The sequence below is a fragment of the Drosophila obscura genome, unplaced genomic scaffold, assembly GCF_018151105.1.
Source record: "Drosophila obscura isolate BZ-5 IFL unplaced genomic scaffold, ASM1815110v1 contig_73, whole genome shotgun sequence".
NCBI classification, from domain to species: Eukaryota; Metazoa; Arthropoda; class Insecta; order Diptera; family Drosophilidae; genus Drosophila; species Drosophila obscura.
Genome location: NW_024542865.1, coordinates 8,373,242 through 8,400,742, shown reverse-complemented (window position 1 = coordinate 8,400,742; position 27,501 = coordinate 8,373,242). Strand labels below are relative to the sequence as shown.

At 48.4% G+C, this 27,501-nt stretch overlaps 1 protein-coding gene and 1 long non-coding RNA gene across 6 annotated transcripts; both read left to right on the top strand.

The window, feature by feature from the left end:
• The first annotated feature begins 981 nt into the window (after positions 1-981).
• Positions 982-3,427, top strand: LOC111082168. Its single transcript, XR_002608715.2, has 2 exons — positions 982-1,202; positions 2,563-3,427. It is a non-coding gene; the product is annotated as an uncharacterized LOC111082168 (long non-coding RNA).
• Positions 3,428-3,780: 353 nt separating this feature from the next.
• LOC111082075 (CREB-binding protein) lies at positions 3,781-20,647 on the top strand. 5 transcript variants are annotated; one of them, XM_041595609.1, is made up of 14 exons: positions 3,781-4,423; positions 4,534-5,130; positions 5,258-5,626; positions 5,710-8,830; positions 8,925-10,069; positions 10,815-11,104; positions 11,191-11,348; positions 12,761-12,841; positions 12,912-13,860; positions 13,947-14,177; positions 14,249-14,479; positions 14,568-14,965; positions 15,043-16,501; positions 18,632-20,647. In XM_041595609.1, the coding sequence occupies exons 1-14, from the start codon at positions 4,369-4,371 to the stop codon at positions 19,559-19,561; spliced, it is 10,014 nt and encodes a 3,337-aa protein (XP_041451543.1). In that variant the 5' UTR covers positions 3,781-4,368; the 3' UTR covers positions 19,562-20,647. The 5 variants fall into 5 exon arrangements, with proteins under 5 accessions (XP_041451543.1, XP_041451542.1, XP_022233965.2 ...); XM_041595608.1 differs by having other exon boundaries at positions 12,731-12,841; XM_022378273.2 differs by lacking the exons at positions 3,781-4,423; positions 4,534-5,130; positions 5,258-5,626; positions 5,710-8,830 and having other exon boundaries at positions 8,901-10,069; positions 12,912-13,878.
• The last annotated feature ends 6,854 nt before the right edge of the window (positions 20,648-27,501 follow it).

Here is a 27,501-nt window from a genome sequence, read left to right as displayed (position 1 = left end):
AGAGTGCTCATGCTCTCTCTCTAAAAATGCATCTGTGTGTGCGGTGAGTCCAAGCAGCCGCCATAACAAAAAAATTGTAAATAAATAGGCTGCCGCCCGTCGAAAGCGCGCGCCAAAAAAAACCGGATGGAATACGCATCCGGATGAAATGCGCGGCGGAGCAATTGTTGGAACTGGAAGGCAGCAACTATGTGGCCTTTTATTGCGGAATAAATCACAAATAAATGTTTGATTCCGTGCGCTGTTGTTTCGATGGCCACCGGTTCGTCGGACAAGGACAACACTAGTGGTGTGTCCTGTGGCGGATGTTTGCGGCCTGTTGTCGCTCTCTCTGCAGCCGTCCGCTCACCGAAAACATGCTACTCCGCGCGTTGTCTAACACTGAGGCTCATAGAGATGCGAGAAGTAGTGACTGGGGTTATTTCTGTTTGTGGCTGATATGTGAAATAGTTAATATAGTTTTTAACAAAAAAAATTCCCAAACAAGCAGACATTTAATTAGTCAACAATTAAAATATCCATGGTGATTTAATGAATCACAAATGATTCTTTGTAATAGCAAATTAAACTCAGTAGCTGCTAATCTGTCTAGCATTTTCGCTTTGCTATGAAATTCATTTCACGAATTTTATTATCAATATGCTTGCAAAACGATAACTTAAAAGGTTCCCTGTCTGATGTTTGATTTTCCATGCGCCTTTAATCCAAAGATTATATAATAAAGAATGTTTGCAGGGAATATCACATAGATTATCCATTTCAATTATAAATATGTACATCTGATATGTTTCCTGACTAAAGACGTATGCATGTACATGTGTGTCAGCTACATGCCCCGATCATGTTGGGACTTGTCTGTATTCTTGTCTGTATATAATACTCCCGAACAAGTAGCACGATCAGTCACGATCGCAAAAGTAGCGATCTAGTGGCTTAAAAATATTTTGCCAACAAGTCGTGACATCACTATTCGACCACTCGCTGCTGCTTGTTATCTGGCCCGCTCTTTCGCGCTCCGCTCCCGTAGTAGCGGACCCGTAGTCGTTTCAGCTTCAGTCTTTCTTTCTAGTTCTGTTGCTACTCGTTCGCGAAATCAGTTGACTTTCTGCTGCAACACAAGCGGATGAAATTTTTTTGTTTTAGTGTTGCGAAAAAGTTTGCAACAATTGCCAGAAATCGGGGAAAAATGTGAAAATTATACGGTATAAATGCGAAATTCGAGAAAACTCCATAGAATAATACAAAATTAAGTGCGTGGCAAAAAGTTGAAGTTTACAAAATTAATTCGCCGAACAGAATAACTTGAAATTTTTTCCTAATTAACTACGATATTTTCCCGAATTATGAATTTGCCGGCCAGAATTTTGTGATTTTTTGCAAGGCCGCCAAAATTGCCTAATGCCTGGGCACAACACAAAAAATTTCTGCAATAGAAACTTTGAAGCGACGTGAAGAAGAAAACGACGAGCGGAGCGACACAAAAAATTGAATATATTTCTGTCGTCGTCTCTGTTTTTCTTTCCTTTTCCAATGCTCCTCGCACTCGCTGGTTGCTTACCCATAGTGTGTGTATGCTCACATACCAACCATTAAAACGCTAGCAGCACACTAGCAAACGTGCGAGAGCGTGTTACTCTCTTTCTCTCTCTGAGTCGTGTCGCTGTGAGAGCGTGCTTGTGTGTGTGGTGAAAACTTACGAGAATATCTGTACTCGCGTTCCATCTCGCTCTGGCGCCCGTCTCCACCGTAGCCACTGTCGTTGGAGCTTGGTCAGCATGACGAGTGACAGACAGAGACCCCAAAGCAAACCCAACGCAGAGGCGCAAAAAGCTTTTCGTCCAAAAACTTGCGAGTAGCATCTCGATTGAAATCTCGTACGATGATGGCGCCCGCTGCTGCGCCTCCCAATGCGGAAGCAAAATCAAAATAATGCAACTTTTGCCTGTGTCAAAGAACTAACGTCAGAAATTATGTCTGCCCTGTATGGGGAGTAATTACTTGAGTGAAAATTTTCGAATATACCGTACTATTGATTTTGTGGGAAATGCGAATGTTACGAAAAGGGCGGCACTTGTTTGGCCCTGGCGGCAAAACTATTTGATTATTTTTCCTATTTTTTGAACTGCTGTGCAAGAGCGAGAGAGGCTACACGTCCACGTCTGGTTAGAAATAGCGAGTGGGTGAATAATTGCGAGTGTGGGAGCGAGTGAGTGCGAGTGCCGTTGTCAAGTCGTGTCCGTTCGTCTGCGGCGGTGGCGGCGGAGGAGTCTGTGTCTCCGTCTCGTCTCTGTCTCGTCGCCAGGAGGTGGTGGCGTCGGCGGAGGAGGAAGCTGTGGTGTGGCAGGAGGCAGCCCGGCCAGAAGGCGGCAAGTCGGCTAAAAAGATAAATAAATATTGGCAATCGTAGCAGCCGCAGGCAGTAGCGGGAATGACAGTGTCGCAGTGGTCGCAGTCGTGGTCGAATTCGTAGTCGTAGTCGCGTTCTATGGGCCTCTCACCCATCCATCTCCCATGTGTTGCATCCTGTGTCTTACGCTGGGCTTGTGTGCTCTTTTTTTACAGTTTAAGTGCAATGTTAGATCAAAGGCAACGAGGAAAGACGGAGCAACAACGCAGGAGGCAGAAGCAGCAGCAGCACTACGTAACAAACGCAACACAACAATAACAAGTGCAACAATTACAACAACTACAACAACAAACAACCAACATGTGAATTGGGTTTTTTTTTTGTACCACAACAAAACCACGAAGAACAAGTGTAGCCACAGCCTGAGAGAGAGGGAGAGTGAAAGAAGGAGAAAGCGAAAAGCGAAGAGCGCCATAAGAAAGAGACAAAGAAAGAAAAAGCCGCCAAAATGTTATAACAACAACAGAAACAACAAACCAACAACAAATTACAGCAAACAAATACAAAAATAACAAAAACAACAAATGTAAAATGAAAACGCAATAAGAAATAACGGTTAAAGCAAAACAAAACAAAAACCATTTCGCGCGCGCTCTTTTTCCTTCTACCCTTTGTTTCTCTCAAATAAGGACGAGGGAACACTGAAACACACACACACAAAAAAAAAAAAAACCAAACAAACAAACAAAAATCGCTGCTTCTACGAATTTTATTATTTCGTCAAACGTTTCTTTGAAAACTTAATCCATCATCGATCGTCATAATCGTCAAAATACCCCCCACACCCAACCACAATATTCCGGCAATAATAATAACAACAACAACAACAACAACAAAAACTGCAAATGCAATAAAATGAACAACTTTTACAAGTTGGTAGAAACAGCAACAGAGACAGAAACGTAAGAACAGAAGAAGAAAAAAAAGTGCAAAAAGGGAGCAGCCACCACCAGCAACACCACCACACACATCCCCCCATCCCCAAACCAAGGTCATCTCTTTGGTGGGGCAAACCAACACGAAAATGCAAATGCCCGAGTTGTGTTTTGACTGGCATTTAAAGGAGTCAACTTGGTCATTAGCACATTCTTTCAAGTGTATTGATATTTGGCGTTTGGATCGGGAGCGGCGGGAGCGGGAGCACAACAACACAAATAGTAACGTATCCGCAGCAGCCGCCACAGCATCTGTGCCGCCGCCAGGAGAGGGTACTTCGACGAACAGAACGTCGAGATCATCTGGTGGAGCATCAACAGGAGCAGGAGCAGGAAGAGGAGGAGGTGCTGAAGCTGCCACAAACCACAAAATAACAACAACAACAACAACCTCAACGACAAGAAAAACTAAAAAGAAAAGAGAAACAGCAGCAGGAGCAGGAGCAGAAGCAGAAGCAGGAGCAGGAGCAAATCAGTTGACAGCTTTATCAAAGTTGCTGAAGCAACAAAAGATTCAAATTCAAATCAAATATTCACTGGAAACTCAGCAACAACTGAAAACCTTTAAATTTCAACATCCTACATTGGTTTTTGCCATTTAAGTGCTGACTGTCGAGCCGTACAGTTCTAGTTTCCCCCGTGCTCTCGTGCTTGTTCAAATTCTCGTTCCCGCGTACGTTGTTCCCCCCTTCTCGTGTGTATTGTAAAGTGTGTAAAAAAAAAAGGGAAACGAAAAAAAAATCGAACTTTTTAACGGGATAACACAAAAAAAAAAAACGAAAATTTTAAAAAAGGAAATTTTAGAAAACATTTTTTTGACAAGCGGTGGTTAGTTGCAAAGCGGCGGCGGCGGCGTCCTCTCGGCGTGCAGCGGCGTGCAGCAGCTCTGCAGCATCGTGTCGCAACTCGCAGTCGAATTTTCGTATAGTTTTTGTTGTCATTTTTCCATTTAATTTCGAATTGAAATTTTAATTTGGATTTTGGTTCGAAAGTCTGCAAAAATCTGCAGAACATAACGGAATCTTCATGATGGCGGATCATTTGGACGAACCGCCCACAAAGCGGGTCAAAATGGATCCAAGTGAGTAATCCTAGCCCCCCCCACCACCACCACCACTACCCCCACCCACTCCCACTACCACTCCCCATTGGATACAATTTGTAAATTTATTTTTCTTGTTTCTTTTTTAGCGGATATCTCTTTCTTTCTGGAGGAGAATCTGCCCGATGAGCTGGTGTCTTCGAACAGCGGCTGGTCGGATCAGCTGAGTGGCGGCGGCGGCGGTGGCGCTTCAAATGTCGTCACAAACACAAACAACACAACAGCCGGCGGCGGACCTCAAGCCGTCGGCGTAGGACCAAACAAACAGACAGGCCCCGGCCCAGGTTCAGGAGGGCCAGGCGGCCAGGTCGTTACCTCACAAATGAACGGAGCCGGCGGCGGTGGCTCCCAGCAGCAGGGAAGTGGTGGCGACGATGGCAGCGGCAACAGCAGCGGCGGCGGCGGCGGCGGTGGTGGTGGAGCGGGCAATCAGCAGCAGCTCCGCCAAATGCAGCAGCACCAGCAGCAGCAGTTGCAGCATCTGCTCCAGCAGCAACAGCAGCAGCAGGGCCAGAAGGGTACCATGGTGGTGCCGGGCATGAACCAATTGGGCAGTAAGTCTCCGAATCTACAGTCCCCCAATCAGGGCGGTTTGCAGCAGGTCGCCACACAGATGGGCATGGTCAATTCTATGCCCATGTCCATATCGAACAATGGAAATGGAAATGGCATGAATGCCATCCCAGGTTAGTGGTGGCTTGGCTAGCTAATCTCCCTGATCCTTACCTTAAGGAAAAGATCTGCTTTATACTATATCTGTCTCTGTCTCTCTCTCTCTCTCTCTCTCTCTCTCTCTCTCTCTCCCTGCTCCAGGAATGAACACAATCGCCCAAGGTAATCTGGGTAACATGGTCCTCACCAACAGCGTCGGCGGCGGCGGCATGGGCGGCATGGTGAACCAGCTGAAGCAGCAGCAGCAGCCAGGCGGCGGCATGATCAATGCTGTCTCAGTGGCAGGGGGACCCGGTGGACCCGTTGGCGCTGGCAGCGGCGGCTCAGTGGCCCCCAACCAGGGCATGCACATGCAGAACGGTCCGATGATGGGCCGCATGGTCGGCCAGCAGCATATGCTGCGTGGCCCACACATAATGGGCGCAGCCGGTGGCGGCAACGGACCAGGCGGCCCAGGGAATGGACCCGGCGGCGGTGGGCCACGCATGCAGAATCCCAACATGCAAATGGGTAGGTCCCAGAGTCAATGAAGTCCGTGGGCCTCAGCCTCAGCCTCAGCTAATCCTCTCTCATTTTGCTCATTTTCCCCGCAGGACAACTCAACAGCATGCCCTACGGCGTGGGCCAGTACGGCGGACCCGGCGGCAACAATCCCCAGCAACAGCAGCAACAACAGCAGCAGCAGCAACAGCTGCTTGCCCAGCAGATGGCACAGCGAGGAGGAGTCGGAGTCATGCCGCAGGGCAATCGCCCCGTTGGGACTGTTGTCCCGATGCCCAGTTTGGGCGGCGATGGCACCGGACCCACCGGCCAGCTAGTGGGCGGCAATCCCCAGCAGCAGCAGATGCTTGGCCAGCAGCAGCCGGGTGCCCTTGGACCACGTCCCCCACAGCCACAATTGCTGGGCCATCCGCAGCAACAGCAGCAGCAGCAGCCAGGAACCTCCCAGCAGCAGCAGGGGATCCAGGGTGTTGTCGGCGCCGCAGGAGCTGTGACGGCGGCTGGCGGTGGTGGAGCGGGTGGAGCGCAACCCAATCGCCAGGATGTGCCCGACGACCGCAAGCGCCAGATCCAGCAACAGCTGATGCTCCTGCTGCACGCACACAAGTGCAACCGGCGGGAGAACCTCAACCCGAATCGCGAGGTTTGCAACGTCAATTACTGCAAAGCGATGAAGGCGGTGCTGGCGCACATGGGGACCTGCAAGCAGAGCAAGGACTGCACCATGCAGCACTGCGCCTCCTCCCGCCAAATCCTACTCCACTACAAGACCTGCATCAACAACACCTGCATCATTTGCTATCCGTTCCGCCAGAACCAACCGGTGTTCCAGAACGCCAATGTCGGTGGCGGCGCTGGCAGTGGTGCGACCTCCGGCGGGGGACCACCAGGCAGCGGAGTGCCAGGCGGTCCCGGCAGTCTGCAGCAGCAGCAGCAGCAACAGCAACAACAACAACAACAACAGAACCAACCTCTCACTGTGCTCGGCGGCGTTGGCGGAGTCGATGTCAAGCAGCAGCAGCAACAGGTAGGAGGCCCAGGAGGAGCACAGAACTCGGGTCTCGTGATGCCCCAGCAGGGCGGTGCACCCAAATCCAATGCGGAAATGGCCCAGCAACTCGCCCAGCAGCAGCAGCAGCAGCAAGCCCAGCAACAGCAGCAACAAGCCCAGCAGCAGCAGCAAGCCCAGCAGCACCAACAACAGGTCCTGCAGCAGGAGCTGCGACGCTTCGATGCCATGGGCCAGGTGGGACTCTCCCCCGTGACGGCTGGCAATATGATCGGCGGCGGCGCTGTCGGAACGGGCCAGCAGCAGCAGCAGGGGATGCCTCCGAGCATTCGAATGCAGGGCGCCCCACCCACAGTGAGAGTCCTTGGACCCGTGGGTCCCGGTTCTGGCTCCGTCCTGCCCAACGATGTCAACAGCCTCCAGCAGCAGCAGCAGCAAATGCTCCAGGGCCAGTGCAATGCCGCCAATGCTGGCAATCGGCGACGCGGTGGCGGCGTTGGCGGCCTCCCCAACATGGTCGACCAGCAGCAGCAGCAACAGCAGCAGCAGCAGCAGCAGACGAATGCCTCCCAGCAGTTGGGCAACATTCCCACGCCGCTGTCTGTGAACGTCGGTGGCTTCGGCAGCTCCAACTTTGGCGGAGGATCGGCGGACAAGCAGCAGCAACAGCAGCAGCAGCAGCTGGTGGGGCAGGCGGATCAGCTGGCGAAGCTGAAGGTGCCCCAAGTACATCCGCAGGTCGTCGCTGGAGGACCTGGCGGTGCGACTGGCGTGACTGCCGGCGGCCAGGGATCCAGTGTCTTGATGCCCGCCGATACGACGGGTGCCAGCGGTGGGAATGCGAATGCCAATCCCAATCAAAATGCAGCCGGAGGCAGTGGCGGAAACAGCGCCAGTGGCGGTCCCGGCGGAGGAGGAACGGGCGCCACTGGCAACGACAGCGAAAAGGACTGGCGGGAATCGGTGACGGCTGATCTGCGTAACCATCTCGTCCACAAGCTCGTGCAGGCCATCTTCCCCACCTCCGATCCGACGACGATGCAGGACAAGCGGATGCACAATCTCGTCTCGTATGCGGAGAAGGTCGAGAAGGATATGTACGAGATGGCCAAGAGCCGCTCCGAGTACTACCACCTGCTCGCCGAGAAGATCTACAAGATCCAGAAGGAGCTCGAGGAGAAGCGGCTGAAGCGCAAGGAGCAGCACCAGCAGATGCTCATGCAGCAGCAGGGCACTGGCCCCGTACCCGGTCCCGGACCCGGACCCGTTGTGGTTCCCGGTGGCGTTGGAGTGCCAGGCGTTGGTGTCGGAGTGCCCGGCTCCGTGTCCGTCTCTAATCCCACGGTGAGTGCCCTGCAGGGCTGCGTCGGGGTAGGGCCGCAGCAACAGCAGCAGACACAGCAGCAGCAATCCGTTGGCGGAGTCCGTCCCATCATCAGTCCCATGGGGGGCGTGATGCAGCCACAGCTCCGTCCCCAGGGTCCTGGCGGCATGGTTGTCGGTCAGCAGCAGCAGACGGGCGTTCCAGTTGGCGGCGTTGGCCCCGTGGGTGTCGCAGGACTCGCTGGAGCACTCGGTGTTGGCGTTGGAGTGGGCGTCGGAGGAGTCGGCGGCCAGGCGAATATGGTAACGATGCGTAGCCACTCGCCCGGCGGCAACATGCTCACGATGCAACAGCAGCAGCGCATGCAATTCCCGCAACAGCAACAACAACAACAGCAGCAGCAGCAGCAGGCGGGCAACATGCTGGTGGGTCCTCCAGGACCCAGTCCCGGCGGCATGGTAGTCAATCCCGTGCTATCCCCCTTCCAAACGGCCGCTGGAGTGGCCAATGTCCTCACCAGTCCAGTGCCTGGCCAACAGCAGCAGCAGCAGCAGTTCATAAACGCCAATGGCGGCACCGGAGCGGGCAGCAATCCGCAGCTGAGCGAAATGATGAAGCAGCGACAATTTCACCAGCAGGCAGCGGCGGCAGTGGGCATGCTCATGCCCCAGTCGCCCTTCAGCAATGCCACGCCCATTCAACAGCAACAGCAGCAGCAGCAGCCGAACAGCAACAGCTTCAACTCTTCCATGCAGCAGCAGCAACAGCAGCAGCAGCAGCAGCAGAAGCCGCCTGGAAGTGTCCTCAACAACATGCCACCAACACCCACGAGCCTCGATTCAGCCTTGAGTGCGGGCGGAGGAGGAGGAGGAGGAGCAGGCAACACAGGCTCTGGCACGGCGGGTAGTGGAGGAGCAAGTGGAGGAGCAGGATCAGCGGCAGGTGGTGGAGGTGGAGGAGGAGGAGTACCCCTCGAGTGCGGGGGGAATGACGGTTTCAGCGCCCAGTCCCTCGCCCGGAGGTGGAGGATTCCTCTCGAATGGCCCCGTTGGGACTCCCTCCAACAACAGCAACAGCATCATCAATCCTCCGTCGGTGAACAGCCTGATGCAGCCGATGAGCAACCGCGCCAACACTCCGCCCTACGTACCGGCCTCTCCTGTGCCGGCCACCAGTGCCTCTGGCCTGGCGACGAACAGTGCCCCCACCTCGGCGGCGGCCACGTGCGCCAGCAGCAACAGTAACAGCAATAGCAACGGCAGCAACGGGAGCAACAGCAACGGCAGCAACAGCAACGGCAGCAACTGCGGCAGCGGCAGTGGGAGTGGCAGTGGCAGTGGGAGCGGCAGTGTGGGAGGAGTCGGTGGTGTTATGGCCACCACAACGACCACGACAACATCCGCAACGACGCCGCTCAGCTGTAACTCCTCCTCGTCGGCGACGGCAACGATTGCATCGAGCGGACCGGGCAGCGGTGGCTCCCTTTCGGCGCCCAACAGCAATCCCCACATGCTGATGTCTGCACGTGGCGAGGGCAGCGGCGGTGCGACGACCTCCTCTGGGGGCAACAGCAACCAACAGCAGCCGAGCCGCATGATGAGCAGCTCGAGCAGCCTCTCCTCCCAAATGGCCGCCCTGGAGGCAGCGGCGCGTGATAACGACGACGACACCCCATCGCCCACAAACGACACGAACGGCAGCGGTGGCGGTGGCAAGGCCTCCAAGGGCAAGCTGGACTCCATCAAGCAGGAGGACGAGATCAAGAAGGAGTTCATGGACGACAGCTGCGGCGGCAACAACGACAGCTCCCAGATGGACTGCTCCACGGGCGGCAAGGGCAAGAATGTCAACAACGATGGCACCAGCATGATCAAAATGGAGATCAAATCGGAGGACGCCGACGGCGATGGCGATGTTAAGATCAAGACCGAGCCCATGGATGTCGATGAAAGTGCCTCGTCGGCCACACACGAAGGCGGCGGCGGTGGTGGCAAGGATGACATCAATGGTGCCCACGATGGCGTCTCTGGAGGCATGGACATCAAGCCCAAGATAGAGCCGAAGCCATTGGTGCCCGAACCACTGGCCCTCAATGCTGGCGACAAGAAGAAGAAATGCCGTAAGTTATAAAGAGAAACGTCCCCTTAGGCAACCCCCCACACACACATTTACATATTTATTTATTTTATTGGCTGCTGTGTTCCAGCGCTGGTCTGAATATTCTTTACTTTTTGGGCTACATATTCCCTGCAGAGATGCGAAGACAAAAGATAATCAAAGATAGCTGACGGCACAGCTTACACTCTTCGTCGCTCTCTTCGTTCTCTTAATACTCTTCATATCCTTGATATCAATCCCATTTGAGCACATTCTCATTACGTACATAACTCTCGCAGTCTCTGCGCTGAACGCAAGTAGCTTTAGTGGGGAAAGTGCATAAATAATTTGTTTACATTCAAGTGAGTTTCCCCCCCACCCGTTGCTCTGATTGCCGAAAATCGCATCCCAGAAAGTGCGAACTCTGCAGCAAATGTGCGCTCTCGCAAAGCGACACTTGATACAGCCAACCGCTATCTGTCTATTGACTGGCATAAACACAGACAGAGTGCCCTGTGCCGGCATTTGTGCTCCCTCTCGGCCTCGTTCTATTTCGCCACAGATCCCCATCCTAGAGGGATCAGTGTTGCTTTAGCAATGAGAACCCACGCACGTCTCGCTGAGAAACCAGCAGCAGCTTTTCCAATTATTTACTTTCGTTATCGTATGAAGCATTCCAAATCCAGCCAGAGCCAGAATGTCCCTGCCTTAATTTGAATCGCAAATAAAGAACGAAATTATTAATTCTTGTACAAATTCGATTGCAGAATTCAATCCGGAGGAGCTGCGCACCGCATTGCTGCCCACGTTGGAGAAATTGTTCCGCCAGGAGCCGGAATCGGTGCCGTTTCGGTATCCGGTGGATCCGCAGGCGCTGGGCATACCCGACTACTTTGAGATCGTCAAGAAGCCAATGGATCTGGGCACGATACGGAACAATATCCAGAACGGGAAGTACAGCGATCCGTGGGAGTACGTGGACGATGTCTGGTTGATGTTCGACAATGCGTGGCTCTACAATCGGAAGACCTCACGCGTCTATCGCTACTGTACCAAGGTAACGTATAGCATTTGGAATTGCTACTGCCAAATCGATGCTAACTCTCTCTCTCTCTCTCCGTCTCGCCCCTTTCCTTCGTTTAGCTTTCGGAGGTGTTCGAGGCTGAGATCGATCCGGTGATGCAGGCCCTGGGCTATTGCTGCGGCAGGAAATACACGTTCAATCCGCAAGTGCTGTGCTGCTATGGCAAGCAGCTGTGCACGATACCGCGCGACGCCAAGTACTATAGCTACCAAAACAGGTATGTGCTCCTCCACGATGTGGTTCCTGTCTCCTCCTCCTCCTCTACCTCCTCCACCTCCACACATCTGTTTCCCAAAGGACCATCGACGTCACGTATATTACTATACTCGTGTATCCCACGTGTTTATCTGTAGTGCTTCTAAAATGGTCCGCTGTGCTTAAAGCATTGATGATTACCTGCTAAAATGTCGAGATACTCCTTTTCCTCCGCCTCAGAGCTACACTGCCACCCAGCTGCTGCTGCCGCTGCTGCTTCTGCTTTCCGTGTGTCCAATAACAAGCAATTTCCCCCGTCCCGAATAAAAATAACACTTATCGATAGTATGGCCATAAATTATCTTTAATAAAATTCAACATTCAAAGGGAAAGAGCGAAAACTTAACAAAAATATGAAAAGATCTCCCGTAGAATATTTCGGAATAGATATTCCCCCCTCTAGATTTTGTAATCGATGCAGGAATGTCCTTCAAGGGTCCTTTCATGAAGCCTTTTCGTTCCCTTCGGCCCCATCCGTCCATTCCTTGCCCCCTTGCCCCTCCTTTTGCCCACCGTTTCTAATTGTTGTAATAATTGTGTGTAAACAAATTTTAATGCAAATTACCTAACACTTTTCGTTTCTCTTCCTTTCTTTCTTTCTTTCTTGCGTTCTTTACCATTAAATCCCCCTACCACCTGTGTGTGTGTGTTGTGTTTCTTTCTCCCGCCAAAAACCAAAACAAACAACAAAAACCATAAACAATTCCCGTTAAACTGTGTTGCGCCTCATAAATGTGCATATATTTGGGCATATCTGTGTCTGTGTCTGCATTTGTGTCTCTGTGTTACGTGTCGTCCGTCTCTTTATCCATATATAATAATACGTGTATTATCCATTAACTGTGCCTCTGTTTCTGTGTGTATTCGTGTGCCGTAACCATTAATTAATTAACAAAATGAAACAAAACAAAACAAAATAAAACAACAAAAAACAAAAACACCGAACCGATCGCCACACAACCATTCCACTCTCTTTCTCTCACGCACACAACACACCACCCGCGCACGCACTCCTCTCCAAAATGCACTCACAAACACACACACACGCATATGATGATGATGACGATGACCGTCTCGCTCGTACCCACCCACCAAAACCATCTGCAACCTGCCAACACTTGACAACACTGCTCATCGACCAACCAACCAACCTGTAAACCTGCCAACACTTACCAACACTCGCCACTCGTCTGCGCTCGTTCGTTTGTTCGTTGTGTTGTTGTTATTGTTATTTTTGGCTGCCATCTTCAAAACTCTCTCGTACATCGCATCCAACAACAAAACTAAATCAATCTTCGTAAACAAAAACAAAACAAAACAAAACCCAAACAATCAAACAAACAGTCTAAAGGAATACGGTGTCGCCTCCAATAGATACACCTTCTGCCAAAAGTGCTTTAATGACATCCAGGGGGACACGGTCACACTGGGTGACGATCCGTTGCAGTCCCAAACGTAAGTATTTACTTTTTATCCTTATCGCTGATCTCTAATCGAATCTCTCCTTCCGTATCCTCCTCTGTAGACAAATCAAAAAGGACCAATTCAAGGAGATGAAAAACGATCACCTGGAGCTGGAACCTTTTGTGGACTGCCAGGAATGCGGCCGCAAGCAGCATCAGATCTGTGTCCTCTGGCTGGACTCCATCTGGCCCGGCGGCTTTGTCTGCGACAATTGCCTTAAGAAGAAGAACTCGAAGCGGAAGGAGAACAAATTCAATGCCAAGCGCCTGCCCACCACCAAGCTCGGCGTCTACATCGAGACGCGCGTGAATAACTTCCTCAAGAAGAAGGAGGCCGGTGCCGGCGAGGTGCACATACGCGTCGTCAGCTCCTCGGAGAAGTGCGTGGAGGTGAAGCCGGGCATGCGGCGTCGCTTCGTTGAGGGCGGGGACATGATGAACGAGTTCCCCTACCGGGCGAAGGCCCTGTTCGCCTTCGAAGAGGTGGACGGCATTGATGTCTGCTTCTTCGGCATGCATGTGCAGGAGTACGGCTCCGAGTGCCCGGCGCCCAACACGCGCCGCGTCTACATCGCCTACCTCGACTCGGTGCACTTCTTCCGGCCGCGCCAGTACCGCACTGCGGTCTACCACGAAATCCTGCTCGGTTACATGGACTACGTGAAGCAGCTGGGCTACACGATGGCCCACATTTGGGCGTGTCCGCCCTCGGAGGGTGACGACTACATCTTCCACTGCCATCCGACGGACCAGAAGATACCAAAGCCGAAGCGGCTGCAGGAGTGGTACAAGAAGATGCTCGACAAGGGCATGATCGAGCGCATCATCCAGGACTATAAGGACATACTCAAGCAGGCAATGGAGGACAAGCTTGGCTCCGCCGCCGAGCTGCCCTACTTCGAGGGCGACTTCTGGCCGAATGTCCTCGAGGAGAGCATCAAGGAGCTCGACCAAGAGGAAGAGGAGAAGCGCAAGCAGGCAGAGGCCGCCGAGGCAGCTGCAGCGGCGAATGTAAGCCGATATTCCGAGGTGTTCATCACTTCTTAACTTCCGTTTTCCCACCCTCTAATATATTTCTTTTTTCATCGTTGGCCCAGCTCTTCTCCATCGAGGACAACGAGGTGAGTGGCGATGGTAAGAAGAAGGGCCAGAAGAAAGCCAAGAAGTCCAACAAGTCGAAGGCCGCCCAGCGGAAGAACAGCAAGAAGTCCAACGAGCATCAGTCGGGGAATGATCTCTCTGCGAAGATCTATGCCACGATGGAGAAGCACAAGGAAGTCTTTTTCGTGATACGCCTGCACTCGGCACAGTCTGCTGCCAGTTTAGCGGTGAGTGTCTTGAGTCTTGAGTCACAAGCAGAAGGATCCATCCAGTAACTATAATTGTTTTGATCTTACAGCCCATTCAAGACCCCGATCCTTTGCTTACCTGCGATCTGATGGACGGACGCGATGCATTCCTCACGCTGGCCCGCGACAAGCACTTTGAGTTCTCGTCGCTGCGGCGAGCCCAATTCTCAACGCTATCCATGTTGTACGAGCTGCACAATCAGGGCCAGGACAAGTTCGTGTACACGTGCAACAACTGCAAGACGGCCGTCGAGACGCGCTATCATTGCACTGTCTGTGATGTAAGTCAAGCAACCAACCCATCTCCTAACAAATACAAGAAGATCCAATCGCTAATCCTTATCCGTGTCTCATTTGACCATTTTGCAGGACTTTGATCTGTGCATTGTGTGCAAGGAGAAGGTCGGGCATCCCCATAAAATGGAGAAGCTCGGCTTCGACATCGACGATGGCTCTGCACCGGCGGATCACAAGCAGGCCAATCCTCAGGAGGCGCGCAAACAGTCCATCCAGCGTTGCATCCAGTCTCTGGTGCACGCCTGCCAGTGCCGCGACGCCAACTGCCGCCTGCCCTCGTGCCAGAAGATGAAACGCGTCGTCCAGCATACCAAGAACTGCAAGCGAAAGACGAACGGCGGCTGTCCCATCTGCAAGCAGCTGATCGCCCTTTGCTGCTACCATGCGAAGCACTGCCAGGAGCAGAAGTGTCCCGTGCCCTTCTGTCCGAACATCAAGCACAAGCTGAAGCAGCAGCAGCTCCAACAGAAGTGAGTATCCAATCCAATCTGCGCCTCATTCTCATCCTTCCATCTGCAATCTCTAATCTGCAATCTCTTTCCATCAGACTCCAACAACAGCAGCTACTGCGTCGTCGTGTGGCCCTCATGTCGCGGACAGCCGCTCCTTCGGCACTGCCCGGACCGGCGGTTAGCGGGCCGACAGTCGTAGCTGGTGGGGTGCCCGTTGTGGGCATGGCCAATGTGATGCCTGGCGGCCAGTCTGCAGTGCTGCTGCCAGGAGTGGGCGGACATTCACCGTCCGCCGTGCCAGTGCCTTCGCCAGTGTCTGGCAGCGGAATGGGCGGCATGACCTCGCCGCATCCCCATCAGCCGGGCATCGGAATGAAGCCCGGGGGCGGACACCCGCCGTCGCCGAATGTCCTACAGGTGGTGAAGCAGGTGCAGGAGGAGGCCGCACGCCAGCAAGTGCCGCATGGCGGTAACTTTGGCAAGGGCGTCCCGATGGCCCCGCCCGTCATGAACCGCACCCTCGTCGGTGGAGTTGGAGGCGTCGGAGGAGTGCCCAATCAGAATGTGAATCAGCTGGGAGTGGGCATGGTCGGTGGAGTGGGCGTCGGAGGAGTCGGTGTTGGAGGCGTTGGAGTCAATGTGAATCAGCTGGGACCTGGCATCGGCGGCGGTGGTGGCAACCCGTCGGGACCGGTGCCTGGGGCCGGCAACTGCGGCAACGTCTTGAATGCCAACAACCTGCTCTCCATGGACCAATGGGGCTCCGGCGGTGGCGGTGCGGGAGTGCCCCAGCCGCGGTACGTCAACAATGCCACGGGAATGCGCCAGCCGAACCAAATGATGCAGCAGCAGAACGTTCTGCAGCAACAGCAGCAGCAGCAACAGCAGCAGCAGATGATGCTGCCCAACCAGATGGGCGGCGGAGTGGTCGGCGGCGGCGGACAGATGCCGGTGGGCGGACAGCATGGCATGGGGATGGGCGGCATGGGCACACCAATGGGCGCGGCCGGTGCCGGAGGCGTGCGCCCACCGCCTGGAGGAGGCGGCGGCCAGGCAGCCGGCGGCCTGAACACCCATCAGCTGGCCCAGATAATGCAGAAGATCAAGAACAACCCCACCAACGAGAGCAACCAGCACATTCTCACCATCCTCAAGCAGAATCCACAGATCATGGCTGCCATCATCAAGCAGCGCCAGCAGACGCAGATCAATGCCGCTGCCGTGGGCGGTGGTGCACCCGGCGGTGGCCTCCAAGCGGGCAATGGACCCCAGAATCCTCAGCAGCAGCAGCAGCAACAACAGCAGCAACAGCAGCAGCAGGTCATGCAGCAGCAGCAGCAGATGCAACACATGATGAACCAGCAACAGCAGCAGCAGCAGGCGGGTGGACCCCAGCAGCAGATGAATCCCAACCAGCAGCAACAGCAGCAGGTGAATCTGATGCAGCCGGGTGGACCGGGAGGTCCCCACCAGCGTATGCCCAATATGCAGCAGAGCTCTGCCCAAATGATGATCCAGAATCTGCCACCAGGCGTCACCTCACAGGGTGGAATGGTAAGTGGCGGAAGCCATTCCAGATTTTCTACCGAATAGAATTACGTATGTCTTTTTTATTGTTTTAATATTGTTGTGGCTTATGGTTTTCTACTGCTACTTTTACTGTTACTGTGCATGTCTAACCCCCACTACCCACCCTGTTATCCTGCCCCCCCACTGATACCTGATGAGCAGATTAATATTTCGAATGTGTATGTATTTGAGATACTCTTTGCCATGGAAATGTACGTCTATAGGCAGTATGGGCTTGAAGGTCTTAAAGGGAATGAGAAGAACATACTGCTGGAATTTATAGCCAAAGACAATTAAAACTTGAACCCATCCAACTACAACTACAATTATTGTTCTCTACCAGAGAACCAGAATACCCAGAACCCAGAAATCCCCAGAAACAGAAGTCAAAAATGCAAAGGCAAAGCCTGAAATCAAAGCAATATTAAACTAAAAATAAAATAAATTCAAATACACAAAAGATTTTTTCTTTGCTAATTTTCTTGTATCAGAAAATACTATTTGATTTATTTATCCAATTAAAATACAACATTTGCACGCACAACATACCAAAACGTATACAATAATACCTTCATATGCTATATTTAATTTAAACCCCTTTCATACACTGACGAGCAAAACTGTAACACTAATTCGGTACTCTCACTCCAACGATCTGTATCTTGTTTTCTGTTTTAAGTAGGTTTTTGAAAATTTTAATTTGACGGTTTGCCGTGCCGCACAGTACCTGGGAACTGGATAGTAAGGTCTCTAGTTCAATACCAGGAGTGTCTGACTCAAAACGATTAATTTTTGTTTTATCTGAACCATATAAACTTATCCCACAATCCAGTCACCAGTCACCAAACCAACTTAAAGTCACCATCACCATTAATACAAATATTTTCCTTAAATATAGCCGCAGTGCAATGCTGTAACATTTGACTTTATTTACATTTTGGTATGGCATATTTCTTCCGGCGTATCAAATAACTTTAAACTTTTCAAAGTTAAATGAATCAGATCGTTGAAGGGAGAGTACTGAATTAGTGTTACAGTTTTGCTCGTCAGTGTACTTATTTTGTACATTTAATATTCATTATGTTATTCAATGTAATTCCCACACACACACACCCACCGCACACCCACATCCACCCACACAGATATTCTATGACACAAGCATTCAGAGTTTACACGGCCAGATATGGTGGCAATACACAAGACCAGGAAAACCCCCGCTAGAGCGACATGGCGGGTACAAACAAAGAAAAAAAAAAAAAAAAAACGTTCCACAACACGTCCTAAAAACGCTTAAAACTATTCAGACAACACTGTAGAACACAAAACTAAATCAAACACGACAGCAACGAAACGCTAAAACATTTCAACCAATTCATAAATCAAAATTCAATACCGAAACGCAATGCAAAAAGTATCCAGATCCAAATTTACGGAGTCAAATTTCAAGATCAAAAATCCCTGGGAGATGGCAAAAAAACATTTTCAAAAATTCTTCAACGTCGTTGTCATCGTATCTTCGTTTGATGGTGGTTGGTTTTTCATTTCGACGTGCTGAGAGAGTAACGGCCTGAGAGAGGAAGATGAGCAGGAGCAGAGGCATAATTATATTTTTATTTCTATTATTTAACATTAGCGCATTTAAATTAGAATTTGATGTTGATTTTGTGTGGCTTTGCATGCTGTGAGAAGGATTAACGCCCTTGCAGAAGAGTATCCCCGTACCCCTCATGGCCCAGAACTTCTCCGAGACTAAGAATACCTTCTGCAGGGGCGAAATATCCCCTCAAATCGTAGAATGTTGGCTGAACAGTAGTTCGAATAATAATACCAGACGATGGATAATACCCGATACTTGAGATTTCAATTTTCTATCCTTAAATCACACATGTTTCCCCCATAAATACATAAATCCATCTGTTTGTCTGCATGTCCAAACCATCCCGTAGATATGTACATATCCCCCTTTTAAATGCTTCTGAGTATCGGGTATTATTCCGGTCTGTATCCGGTTGTATCCGTAGCTATTGTGCTTTCGTCTGTGTGCCTGTGCTTTTCTATGTGTACGTTTTTAACCCAAATAAGATCGAGTAATCACATATTTGTACCCCACTTTAGGTGCCCAACCAGAGCTGGAACAAAATGCGCTACGTGCAAATGAACCAATATCCACCTCCGTATCCACAAAGGCAGCGCGGCCCGCATATGGGTGGAGCGGTGGGCCAGCAGCAGCAGCAGTTCCCGGGCGGCGGAGCAGGCAACTTTAATGCTGGCGGCGGGGCAGGTGCGGTGGGAGTGCCTGGCGGTGTGGCTGGGGGCGGCGGCGGAGGTGCAGCTGGCCCCGGAGCGGATCAGTATTCCATGGCGAATGCGGCAGTGGCGGCGGCAGCATCCAACATCCTGCAGCAGGGCCAAGGCGGAGCCGGTGTCGGAGTAGGAGTCGGCGTCGGAGTGGGCGTGAAGCCCGGTCCCGGCCAGCAGCAGCATCAGCAACAGCAGCAGATGGGCGTGTTGCCGCCGGGTATGCAGCAACAGCAACAACAGCAGCAGCAGCCCCTCCAGCAGCAGATGATGCAGCAGGTATCGATGCCGATTGCCCAGAATGCGCAGCAGAATCCGGCTGTTGTTGGTCCCGGAGGTGGTCCCGGCTCCCAGGTGATGGGCCCTCCCACGCCGCACTCCCTCCAGCAGCAGCTAATGCAGTCAGCGCGCTCCTCTCCGCCCATCCGTTCGCCGCAACCGACGCCATCACCCCGCTCAGCGCCCTCGCCGCGTGCCGCGCCATCAGCCTCGCCGCGGGCCCAGCCTTCGCCCCACCACGTCATGAGCCACTCGCCAGCGCCACAGGGCCCACACGACGGCATGCACAACCACGGGATGCACCACCAGTCGCCGCTCCCCGGTGTACCCCAGGACGTTGGCGTCGGTGTGGGCGTAGGCGTTGGCGTCGGTGTGGGCGTTAATGTTGGCAACGTAAATGTCGGCAATGCCGGAGGAGCCCTGCCCGATGCCTCCGATCAGCTAACGAAATTTGTGGAGCGGCTCTAGTGCAGCAGCAACATTGGCCACTCCATCAGCAGCAACAACAACAACATTGGTGGCCACATCAACAGTAGTAACATGGGAAATATCAGCAACATCACGAACATCACGAATATCGGCAATGACATTGTCAACTATCGCTACAACGGACAATCGCCGCACTACTTCTGATCGTAGAGGTAGCCAACAGACAGCGACAGCGACAACGACAACGAAAGGAGACCAGCAGAAACCAGAGACCCAGGGATCACACCGTGTGTTAATCGTATTGTTAAATCTTTTATAAAAATTTTACTCTTCCGTATCGATTGGTTGAGCGATCCGATCACTCCACACTATCACAATTATCATGTACTTTAGTTTTAAGATGCGTCCCACAGGCCACAGCAACCAGCAGCAGCAGCCAGTAGCAGCAGCAGTAGCAGTCCATCAATTCATTCTACTCTCGATGTATAGCAGGCGGAAAGGGGCAGCAGAGTGTTGAGAAGTGAGGGGAGTAAGGGGACAGGCGATGCAAATGCTGCTGTTTGGCTGCTGTTGGTGGATGTTGGGGGGGATTTCGTACACCTCCACACGCTCCACACACGGATTATGCTTAGGCTTAGGACAACATTTGAACAAAAAGCAAACGCAAATGCATTGATTACGATTACAGTTACGATTATTACAGCTATGATTAGAAATTATCGATTACTAATTTCGATTACGAACTTTTTTTTTTTTTGATAGTGTAATAACTACTACTACGTTTACGTTTACATAGATCATACGTTATACCTATGGCACTAGTACCCCTTTTACATACATATATATATATATTTATACATGCACATACACACACACACAAATGCAAAATTTCTTCTTATATATTTCCCCTTCTGCGCCCCCCCAAAAAAATATGCACACAACAGCAACAGACAGACCCCAAATCAGACACCACAGAGACACACACACACATGCATGTCTATATCTATGTCATTCATGAATGAAAGAGCGAACAGAGAGAGAGAGAGAGAGAGAGAAAGAGCAAGAGAGAGAGAGAAAGAAAGAGAGCAAGAGCAATGTTTCAGCAACCTCATTTGCAACAGTTAACAGCAAGAGCAATACTTGCAACAGCAACATTAAAAGCAAAAGAATGAAAATTGAAGAATGCAGAATACCACAATCGATGATGTAAATCCCCAAAACGTCTAACGTTTAACCCCCGAGCCCTTCCCTTAGTAGACTTAAAATTTAAGAGCATTTTTATACCCCGAAAAAAGAGAAAAGCAAAAAGAAAATTTACAGTTCACAGTTACAGAAAAGAAACGAAGAATTTAATGATTTATTAAACGGTACACAATATTAATTTGAACAATGCAAAAGCCAAAAGCCATCTGCAATGTGAAATATGAAATTAATCCTGCGCAATCATAAATTTAATTGAAATTCAGAATATTCGATAAAGAAAAGTGTTTAGTTTTTTTTTGTACCTACATACAATATAGTATAGTATATTATATATATATATAGCGAGAGAGAGATGGAAATAACGGATGACAAGTAGTAGATGATTATTATTAAGCAATTGAGCCACACTAAACCATTTGAATCAGGCGACTATCAGATAGAATCAGAATCACCCAAACATAAGCATCCAAATACCATAATGTGCATCGGAAACTGTGTGTTTTGTTGGCGATCGATCGATGTATTAGATCAGGTGGCATAGGCAGTTATTATAAAACGTGCTCCTTATAGGAGCTTCCAATTTGGGAACAGAACATCATAAGCGAATAGAGTAGAATACATACAATACATATTTTTATACCAATCGAATCGAGAATCAAATTAACTTAAAACTAGAACTAAAACTAAAGTGAATTAACCAACGTAAAAAAAAAACAAAAAAACAAGAAACAACAATCACCCCAGGCCAGGCTCCAACCTCATCAAGAAAGAAACCTCCCCAAGTTAATTGATATTTGAGCATAGAATAGAATAGAGATCCAGACCTCAGTCACAGGAAGCGACAGCAATAAACATGCGACAGCAGGAGGAGCACCACTTGTGCCAGACACCAGCCATCCAGCCACCCACCTGTTCGGGAGGGGAAGGACGATGATGGTATGGTGTGGCTTGTGGTGTGTGTGGTAGGGCTGGGCTGGGGTAACAAATCAGAATCAGGATGAGTAAAAACAATGCCACATAAAACCTTAATTAAATTAAATTAAATTAAAAATAAAATATACAAAAGTTACAAATGAATGAAATCGAAGACACCAAACAAACAAACAATCGATGATGTTACAGAAGGAGGACGAAGACGATGACGATGGATAGGAGAGGATTAATCAGGATGAACATGAACATTACAAAACATGTGCAACAAAATAGCAATAGAATACAATGCTTTGTAAACCGTTAGAGTACTTCAAATATATATATATACTTTGATACTTAGGATATAGGGAAACGAAAACAAAAGCAAAAACAAAACAAAAAGTCAAGGGAAAACCACGTTCGTAGCTTGTAATAGAATTGTTTCATACGAATTGTTCTTGATTTTTTTTGTTCATATTTTTTTTGTAAGCGTAATCGATGTTCGTGTGTGTGTTGCATGTTGTGTTTGTGTCTTGTCTTTTGTGTGTACGAGTGGGGTTCCGCTTGCGGTTCCCCCCACTTTGTGATTTGTCCCCAAGTGTGTGTTCCAAAACCCACCCACCCAATCCCAATCCAAAATTTACATATAGTCTTAAGCAAACAGCGAACGAATGTGCGCGTGCCAGTGGGTGTGTGGATGCGACAGAGAATACTTTAAGGATCTTTAACTTAGTATTTGATTTTGTGATAGCCAATATGGAGAGGGGGGAGCCAGCAGAGATCAACACAGTCTAGCTCCCCGCAAACAAAACAACAGGATGTCTCAAACGAACAGAGAAGAACAGAACAGAGCAGAGCAAAGGAGGAGTAGAAAGTAGAAGAGAAGAAAAGTGTTTAAACGGAATCCCAATACAAGTTTCCAATACCGATACAATGCGATATACACAACATGGAGAATGCTATTTATTAATGCTAGAAAACGTAGGATAAGCCATCGGGTATATACATAGACTACATATACAACAAACATATGTATATGCATATGACCAGGAGGAGGCCAAGCAGATCGTCAACAACAAACGATGAAACCGGATGACGGGTTCTTTCTAGAATAGATTTTAAATGTTTTTGTACTGTTAGAAGAGTGTGTTAGAAGGAGCAAGGAGCAAGGAGGAAGTGCAGTGTGCGTGCGCTCCTCGTTTTCGTTTTCAAAATGTATTTTTTCTTTATTTGTACAGCAGTTGCCGCCGCCCAAGACTACAACTACAACTACTACTCGACAGATAGAAAGTACGTACACTAGGAGGAGAGACAGAAAGGGAAAGCGAAAGCGAATATATATAGAGAGAGAGGGAGAGGGGAGTAAGAGAGCGCAAGATGGAGTAGGTTTGGAGAGAGTTTTGTACATTATAAATACTAGCATTATAGTACATCAAATCTTAAACTGCGCATAACAAATGCCTTCAAATTGCGTCACGAGCAAGTAACACATTAACCTTTAATTGTAAATATATACATTACATTATATACAAGATATATATACATACATATATATATATATATATATTTACTACATATGTAGTTCGATAGTTATCCTAGTTGGTGGCCCGACCCCCCCGCGATAGCGTGGAGCGGCACACACACATAAGCAGAAAAATCCGTTTGTAAGAAATCCATTTGCCCCTAGTGTGTAAGAGGAAACGCATTATGATACGATATATGATATAAGGGAATAGATCTACATGAAAGCGTTTATACATACAGATTTATATATATACATATATATCGCAACATATACACATACATCTACTATATACACATATAGTATATATTTTAGTTAGTTTGTGTGTGTTTTTTAAAACTAAACCACGTAGTAGACGGACCCGCGCGTAGTAACAGCAAATTACAAAAACAATATATACATATAGAAACATAGAAACAAACGAGAAGAAGAAGGAGGAGGAGGAGTGTAGATGGAGATGTCCTGCGCTTCCTGCGCCCCACTGCCACTGCCGTCAAGTCAAGAATCAGACACAGAATCAGAATCAGAATCAGATGAAAGATGAAGAATCAATACAAAACACACACACACACACACACACAGATCAGATCCGAGTGATATGTAGATGATCATCCAACTGAATGCGAACCCGCGCTGCGCTGCACACAATCAAAAAACAGACACCAAAAAAAACCAACAAGTTAATTGTTAAAGTAAATATATTAATATATGTGTAAAAAGAAAAAACAAAAAAAACGATTAAGAAATAAGAGAAAACAAAAAAAAAAAAAAAAAACAAAAAAACGATTAAGCAAAAAACGAAAAAAAAGTATAAGGAAAAACAAAACAAAAACAAAAACAAAAAATACTTAAACATACTCAAGTCACAGGGCTCTGCCGCCGTATGCCTTTGTACTTTTAATGTATGGAACAATCGATAACGTAACGATTACGATAACGAAACCGTAACATGACGCTGCCTTCACGCGCAGTCGCCGCGTGGTGGACGTGGACGCTTGACGGTGCCGCACAGTGCGCGGGCGCAGCGGAGCAGCAGAAGAAGCAGCCAGAAAAATAAACAACATCAACACACAAAAAGGGAAGGAGAGAGAGAGAGGAGAGAAAGCTTGCAGTTTCTGTTTTTATTATGTGTTTTAATTTTTGTGTAAACCGTTATACGTTTTAAGTACAGTCAGCAGCGATGAACAAAGCATGGGACAGTAAGTGGAAGAGTGTGAAATATTTATGTTCTATTCGTTTAATTTATGGCAAGCGATGTAGAGGAAGGAGAAGATGAGATGAGATGAACGAGGAGGAGAGGTAGTAAGAGATAGCGAGAGAGCGAGAGCATATTCCAAAACTATTTGTGATTACAATTATATATGAACAGAAATAGAGAGCAACCACAAAACGCATTAAGCATTACGCGAATCGGGAGTTAGCCCCTAGCCCCCTAAGAGCCTTAGTCTACACAAACGCTATATAAATACAAATCTATATACACACATACACACACACACATACATACATACATAGTTATATATATATAGTATATACGATCACACACAAACACACAACACACACACACACACACACACACCAACGCATGCAACCCTTATTTGACAAGGAATTAGTTAAGAATCAACGATTGTAAATTATATACATATGTGTAGAGGTATGTGAGAATGAGATGAGGAGAGTGTCTCATTCTAATGGGATGGAAACGAGGCCTCAGTATCATGATTAGAACATGGAAATGGACGGACGGATGGACACTTTGCTAGAGAACAGCGTTTATATTATTATGCATACAAAAATGTAATATCGAAAAAAAAGAAAAAGAAAAGGGAAACCTAACAAAAAAAAACAAAGCAAAAGCAGGAAGCAGGAAGTGTGCTCTATGGACGGATGAGTGCTTTAAGGAGGAGCGTTTAAGCCTAGTTAAGTCACGTGTAAACCAAGCCTTAGTAAAAACTAGTTCTAACACGACAACACACAAAAAACAGAAACAACAACAAAATAAAAGAAAAGAAAAGAAAAGAGAAATCATCGTAACAACTATGAGTACGAGTAATATTAATAAAAATGATTACCAATAATTATAGCGATTAAAGATGAAAGATCGAAAGATGATCGAACCGTTGATAACTGATTGTATGTAATATATAGAGATGCGGCGACCGATGCGCTGATTACTGATTACTGATGACAAAACGATAATTGATAAACGATTAGATGATAGACGATTTGTGGAGACGATACCGTTTTTCATTAATTTTAACGAAAATACACCCTCTAAATAAGTATATTGTATACATTTATCCATTGCATGATTCTGATTATAAACAAATACAATTATATACACTTTTTTTTTACTACTATTACGATGATTATTATTATTAATTATTAATTATTAATTAATTAATTAATTAATATATATATATATATATATTTGTATTTGTATTGTATGATTATTATAATTGTTTTCACCAATCTCTATCTCTTATATTTAATTTAATTGCCCCTTATTTTTTTTTCGTATGATGACCCCCCTGAACCCCCCTGCCCCAACCCCCAGAAATCACAGCAAACGAAAAAACAAACAAACAAAACACCACTGTAATTAACTAAAAATACTTTGCTTGAAAGTGTAAAATAAATTAATTTAAATAAAAATTATGAAATTAAAATGAAGTTAGGTATTTTTTACTAGGGGACAGAGGGGCTCTGCTGCATGACCAACCCTTATCGAGGAATTGCGTAGATCTCAAGTGGATGAATATGAATATAAATTCGGCAATCAGGTAGGTGATTTCTATCTGAGTATAAATTAAGATTATATAAGCTACACTGGTTAGTTAAACACCCAACAATAGTGGCAGGCGATTGAATGCGAATATCATTCCAAATCCGAAATGACACAATCCGATAAGGGCCAGAGCAGTGCGAGCAGAGGGTGATAAATAAACCATAGTACGATCCGCTTTCTTACAGAGTCTACAAAGTGGGAAGGATCGCTGATTCACTGCCCCCCCACTTGATTTACTGCACTTTGGGTTAAACTTTCCCCCACAAACGATATGGCCCAGACGGAAGTCGGGAGACGGGAGGAGGTTCTGCTCTGTTCTGCTGTTCTGCTGTTCAGCTGTTTAAGTTCAAAGTCCAATACGATTTATAAGGACTGGGAATTATCCGGGTGGCCGGTACTATCGTACTTTCAATATCAACCCGTGCCATCGTCATATAGAACATCTATAAATAATGTGTCGAAAAACACTTTCGAGGTTTCAAGTGGCAACTCGTAATTGACGTTGGTTTCGATTCGTTGTCGATGAATGGTCGTATCGTATCGTGTCGAATCGAATCGAATCGGATCTGATCTTTGATAGCCACATGAGGGAAGCACAGCGGCTGCCTTCTGTGGGGGGTCTCAAGTCCAGTCCACAACTCAACAATGGGGGCAATCACTCAATGTGGGTCGACCTTGCAAGCGATTATCTTCAAAACAATACAGAAAAAAACACTAGAGTGGTGCAGAAGGGATCAAGGGAACGTCGGAAAAACCATGCCCGACATTCCTTGTGCTTTATGACTATTTCCTGAGCTTGTAAATCGCATTTAATCACAGCCAAAACCAAAGTAAAAATTGCAGCTAGTAACCAGGTTAATCCTCAGATAAGATTGCGGCTGGGTGTGGGTACTATTATGGAGGAAGAACTGAAGGACCCGCCAACCCGCTGGTTCCGACTCTCTTTGTTGTTCCCACGGCATAAGAGCGACCACCACCAGGCACCAGGCCATCCATTTGTAGTCGCGCGGATCGGATCGAATCGAATCGTATCAGACAGTGGACAGTGGAATTCCTGAAGCTTTGCACTCGATCTCAAGTGACTGTCACATAAATTATGGACGGACCGCCGCACATAGCACTCGTCCCTAATGGAGTGGCGCAGGTTACCAGTGCCAGTGTGCCGACTGCCGTCTGCCCCAAGTGCCACCAAAGTGGATGGATGGCCCGGATCAAAGATACCGTCCACAGCGATTGCCTAATACAATAAATGTCTCTGATTATCGATTTTCGATTTTTGTTTGTGGCTTATAGCCCACAAACCACTCCACCCCACCCTCATCCATGTGATATGATACGATTCGATTCGATTCTATTCGCTTCCTATATGCATACGCGTAGTACGACTACGAATACAAGTACGAATATTATCATTTTCGTTTTTAATTCCTCAGAATCTGATCAACGATTCTTGAGAAGTCTTTTCCATATGTATATGGCAGGGATGGATGAGGGCTCTGTTCTACCATAGAATATGCGTCATTTAATTAATTGATATTCCATTGAATTTCATTG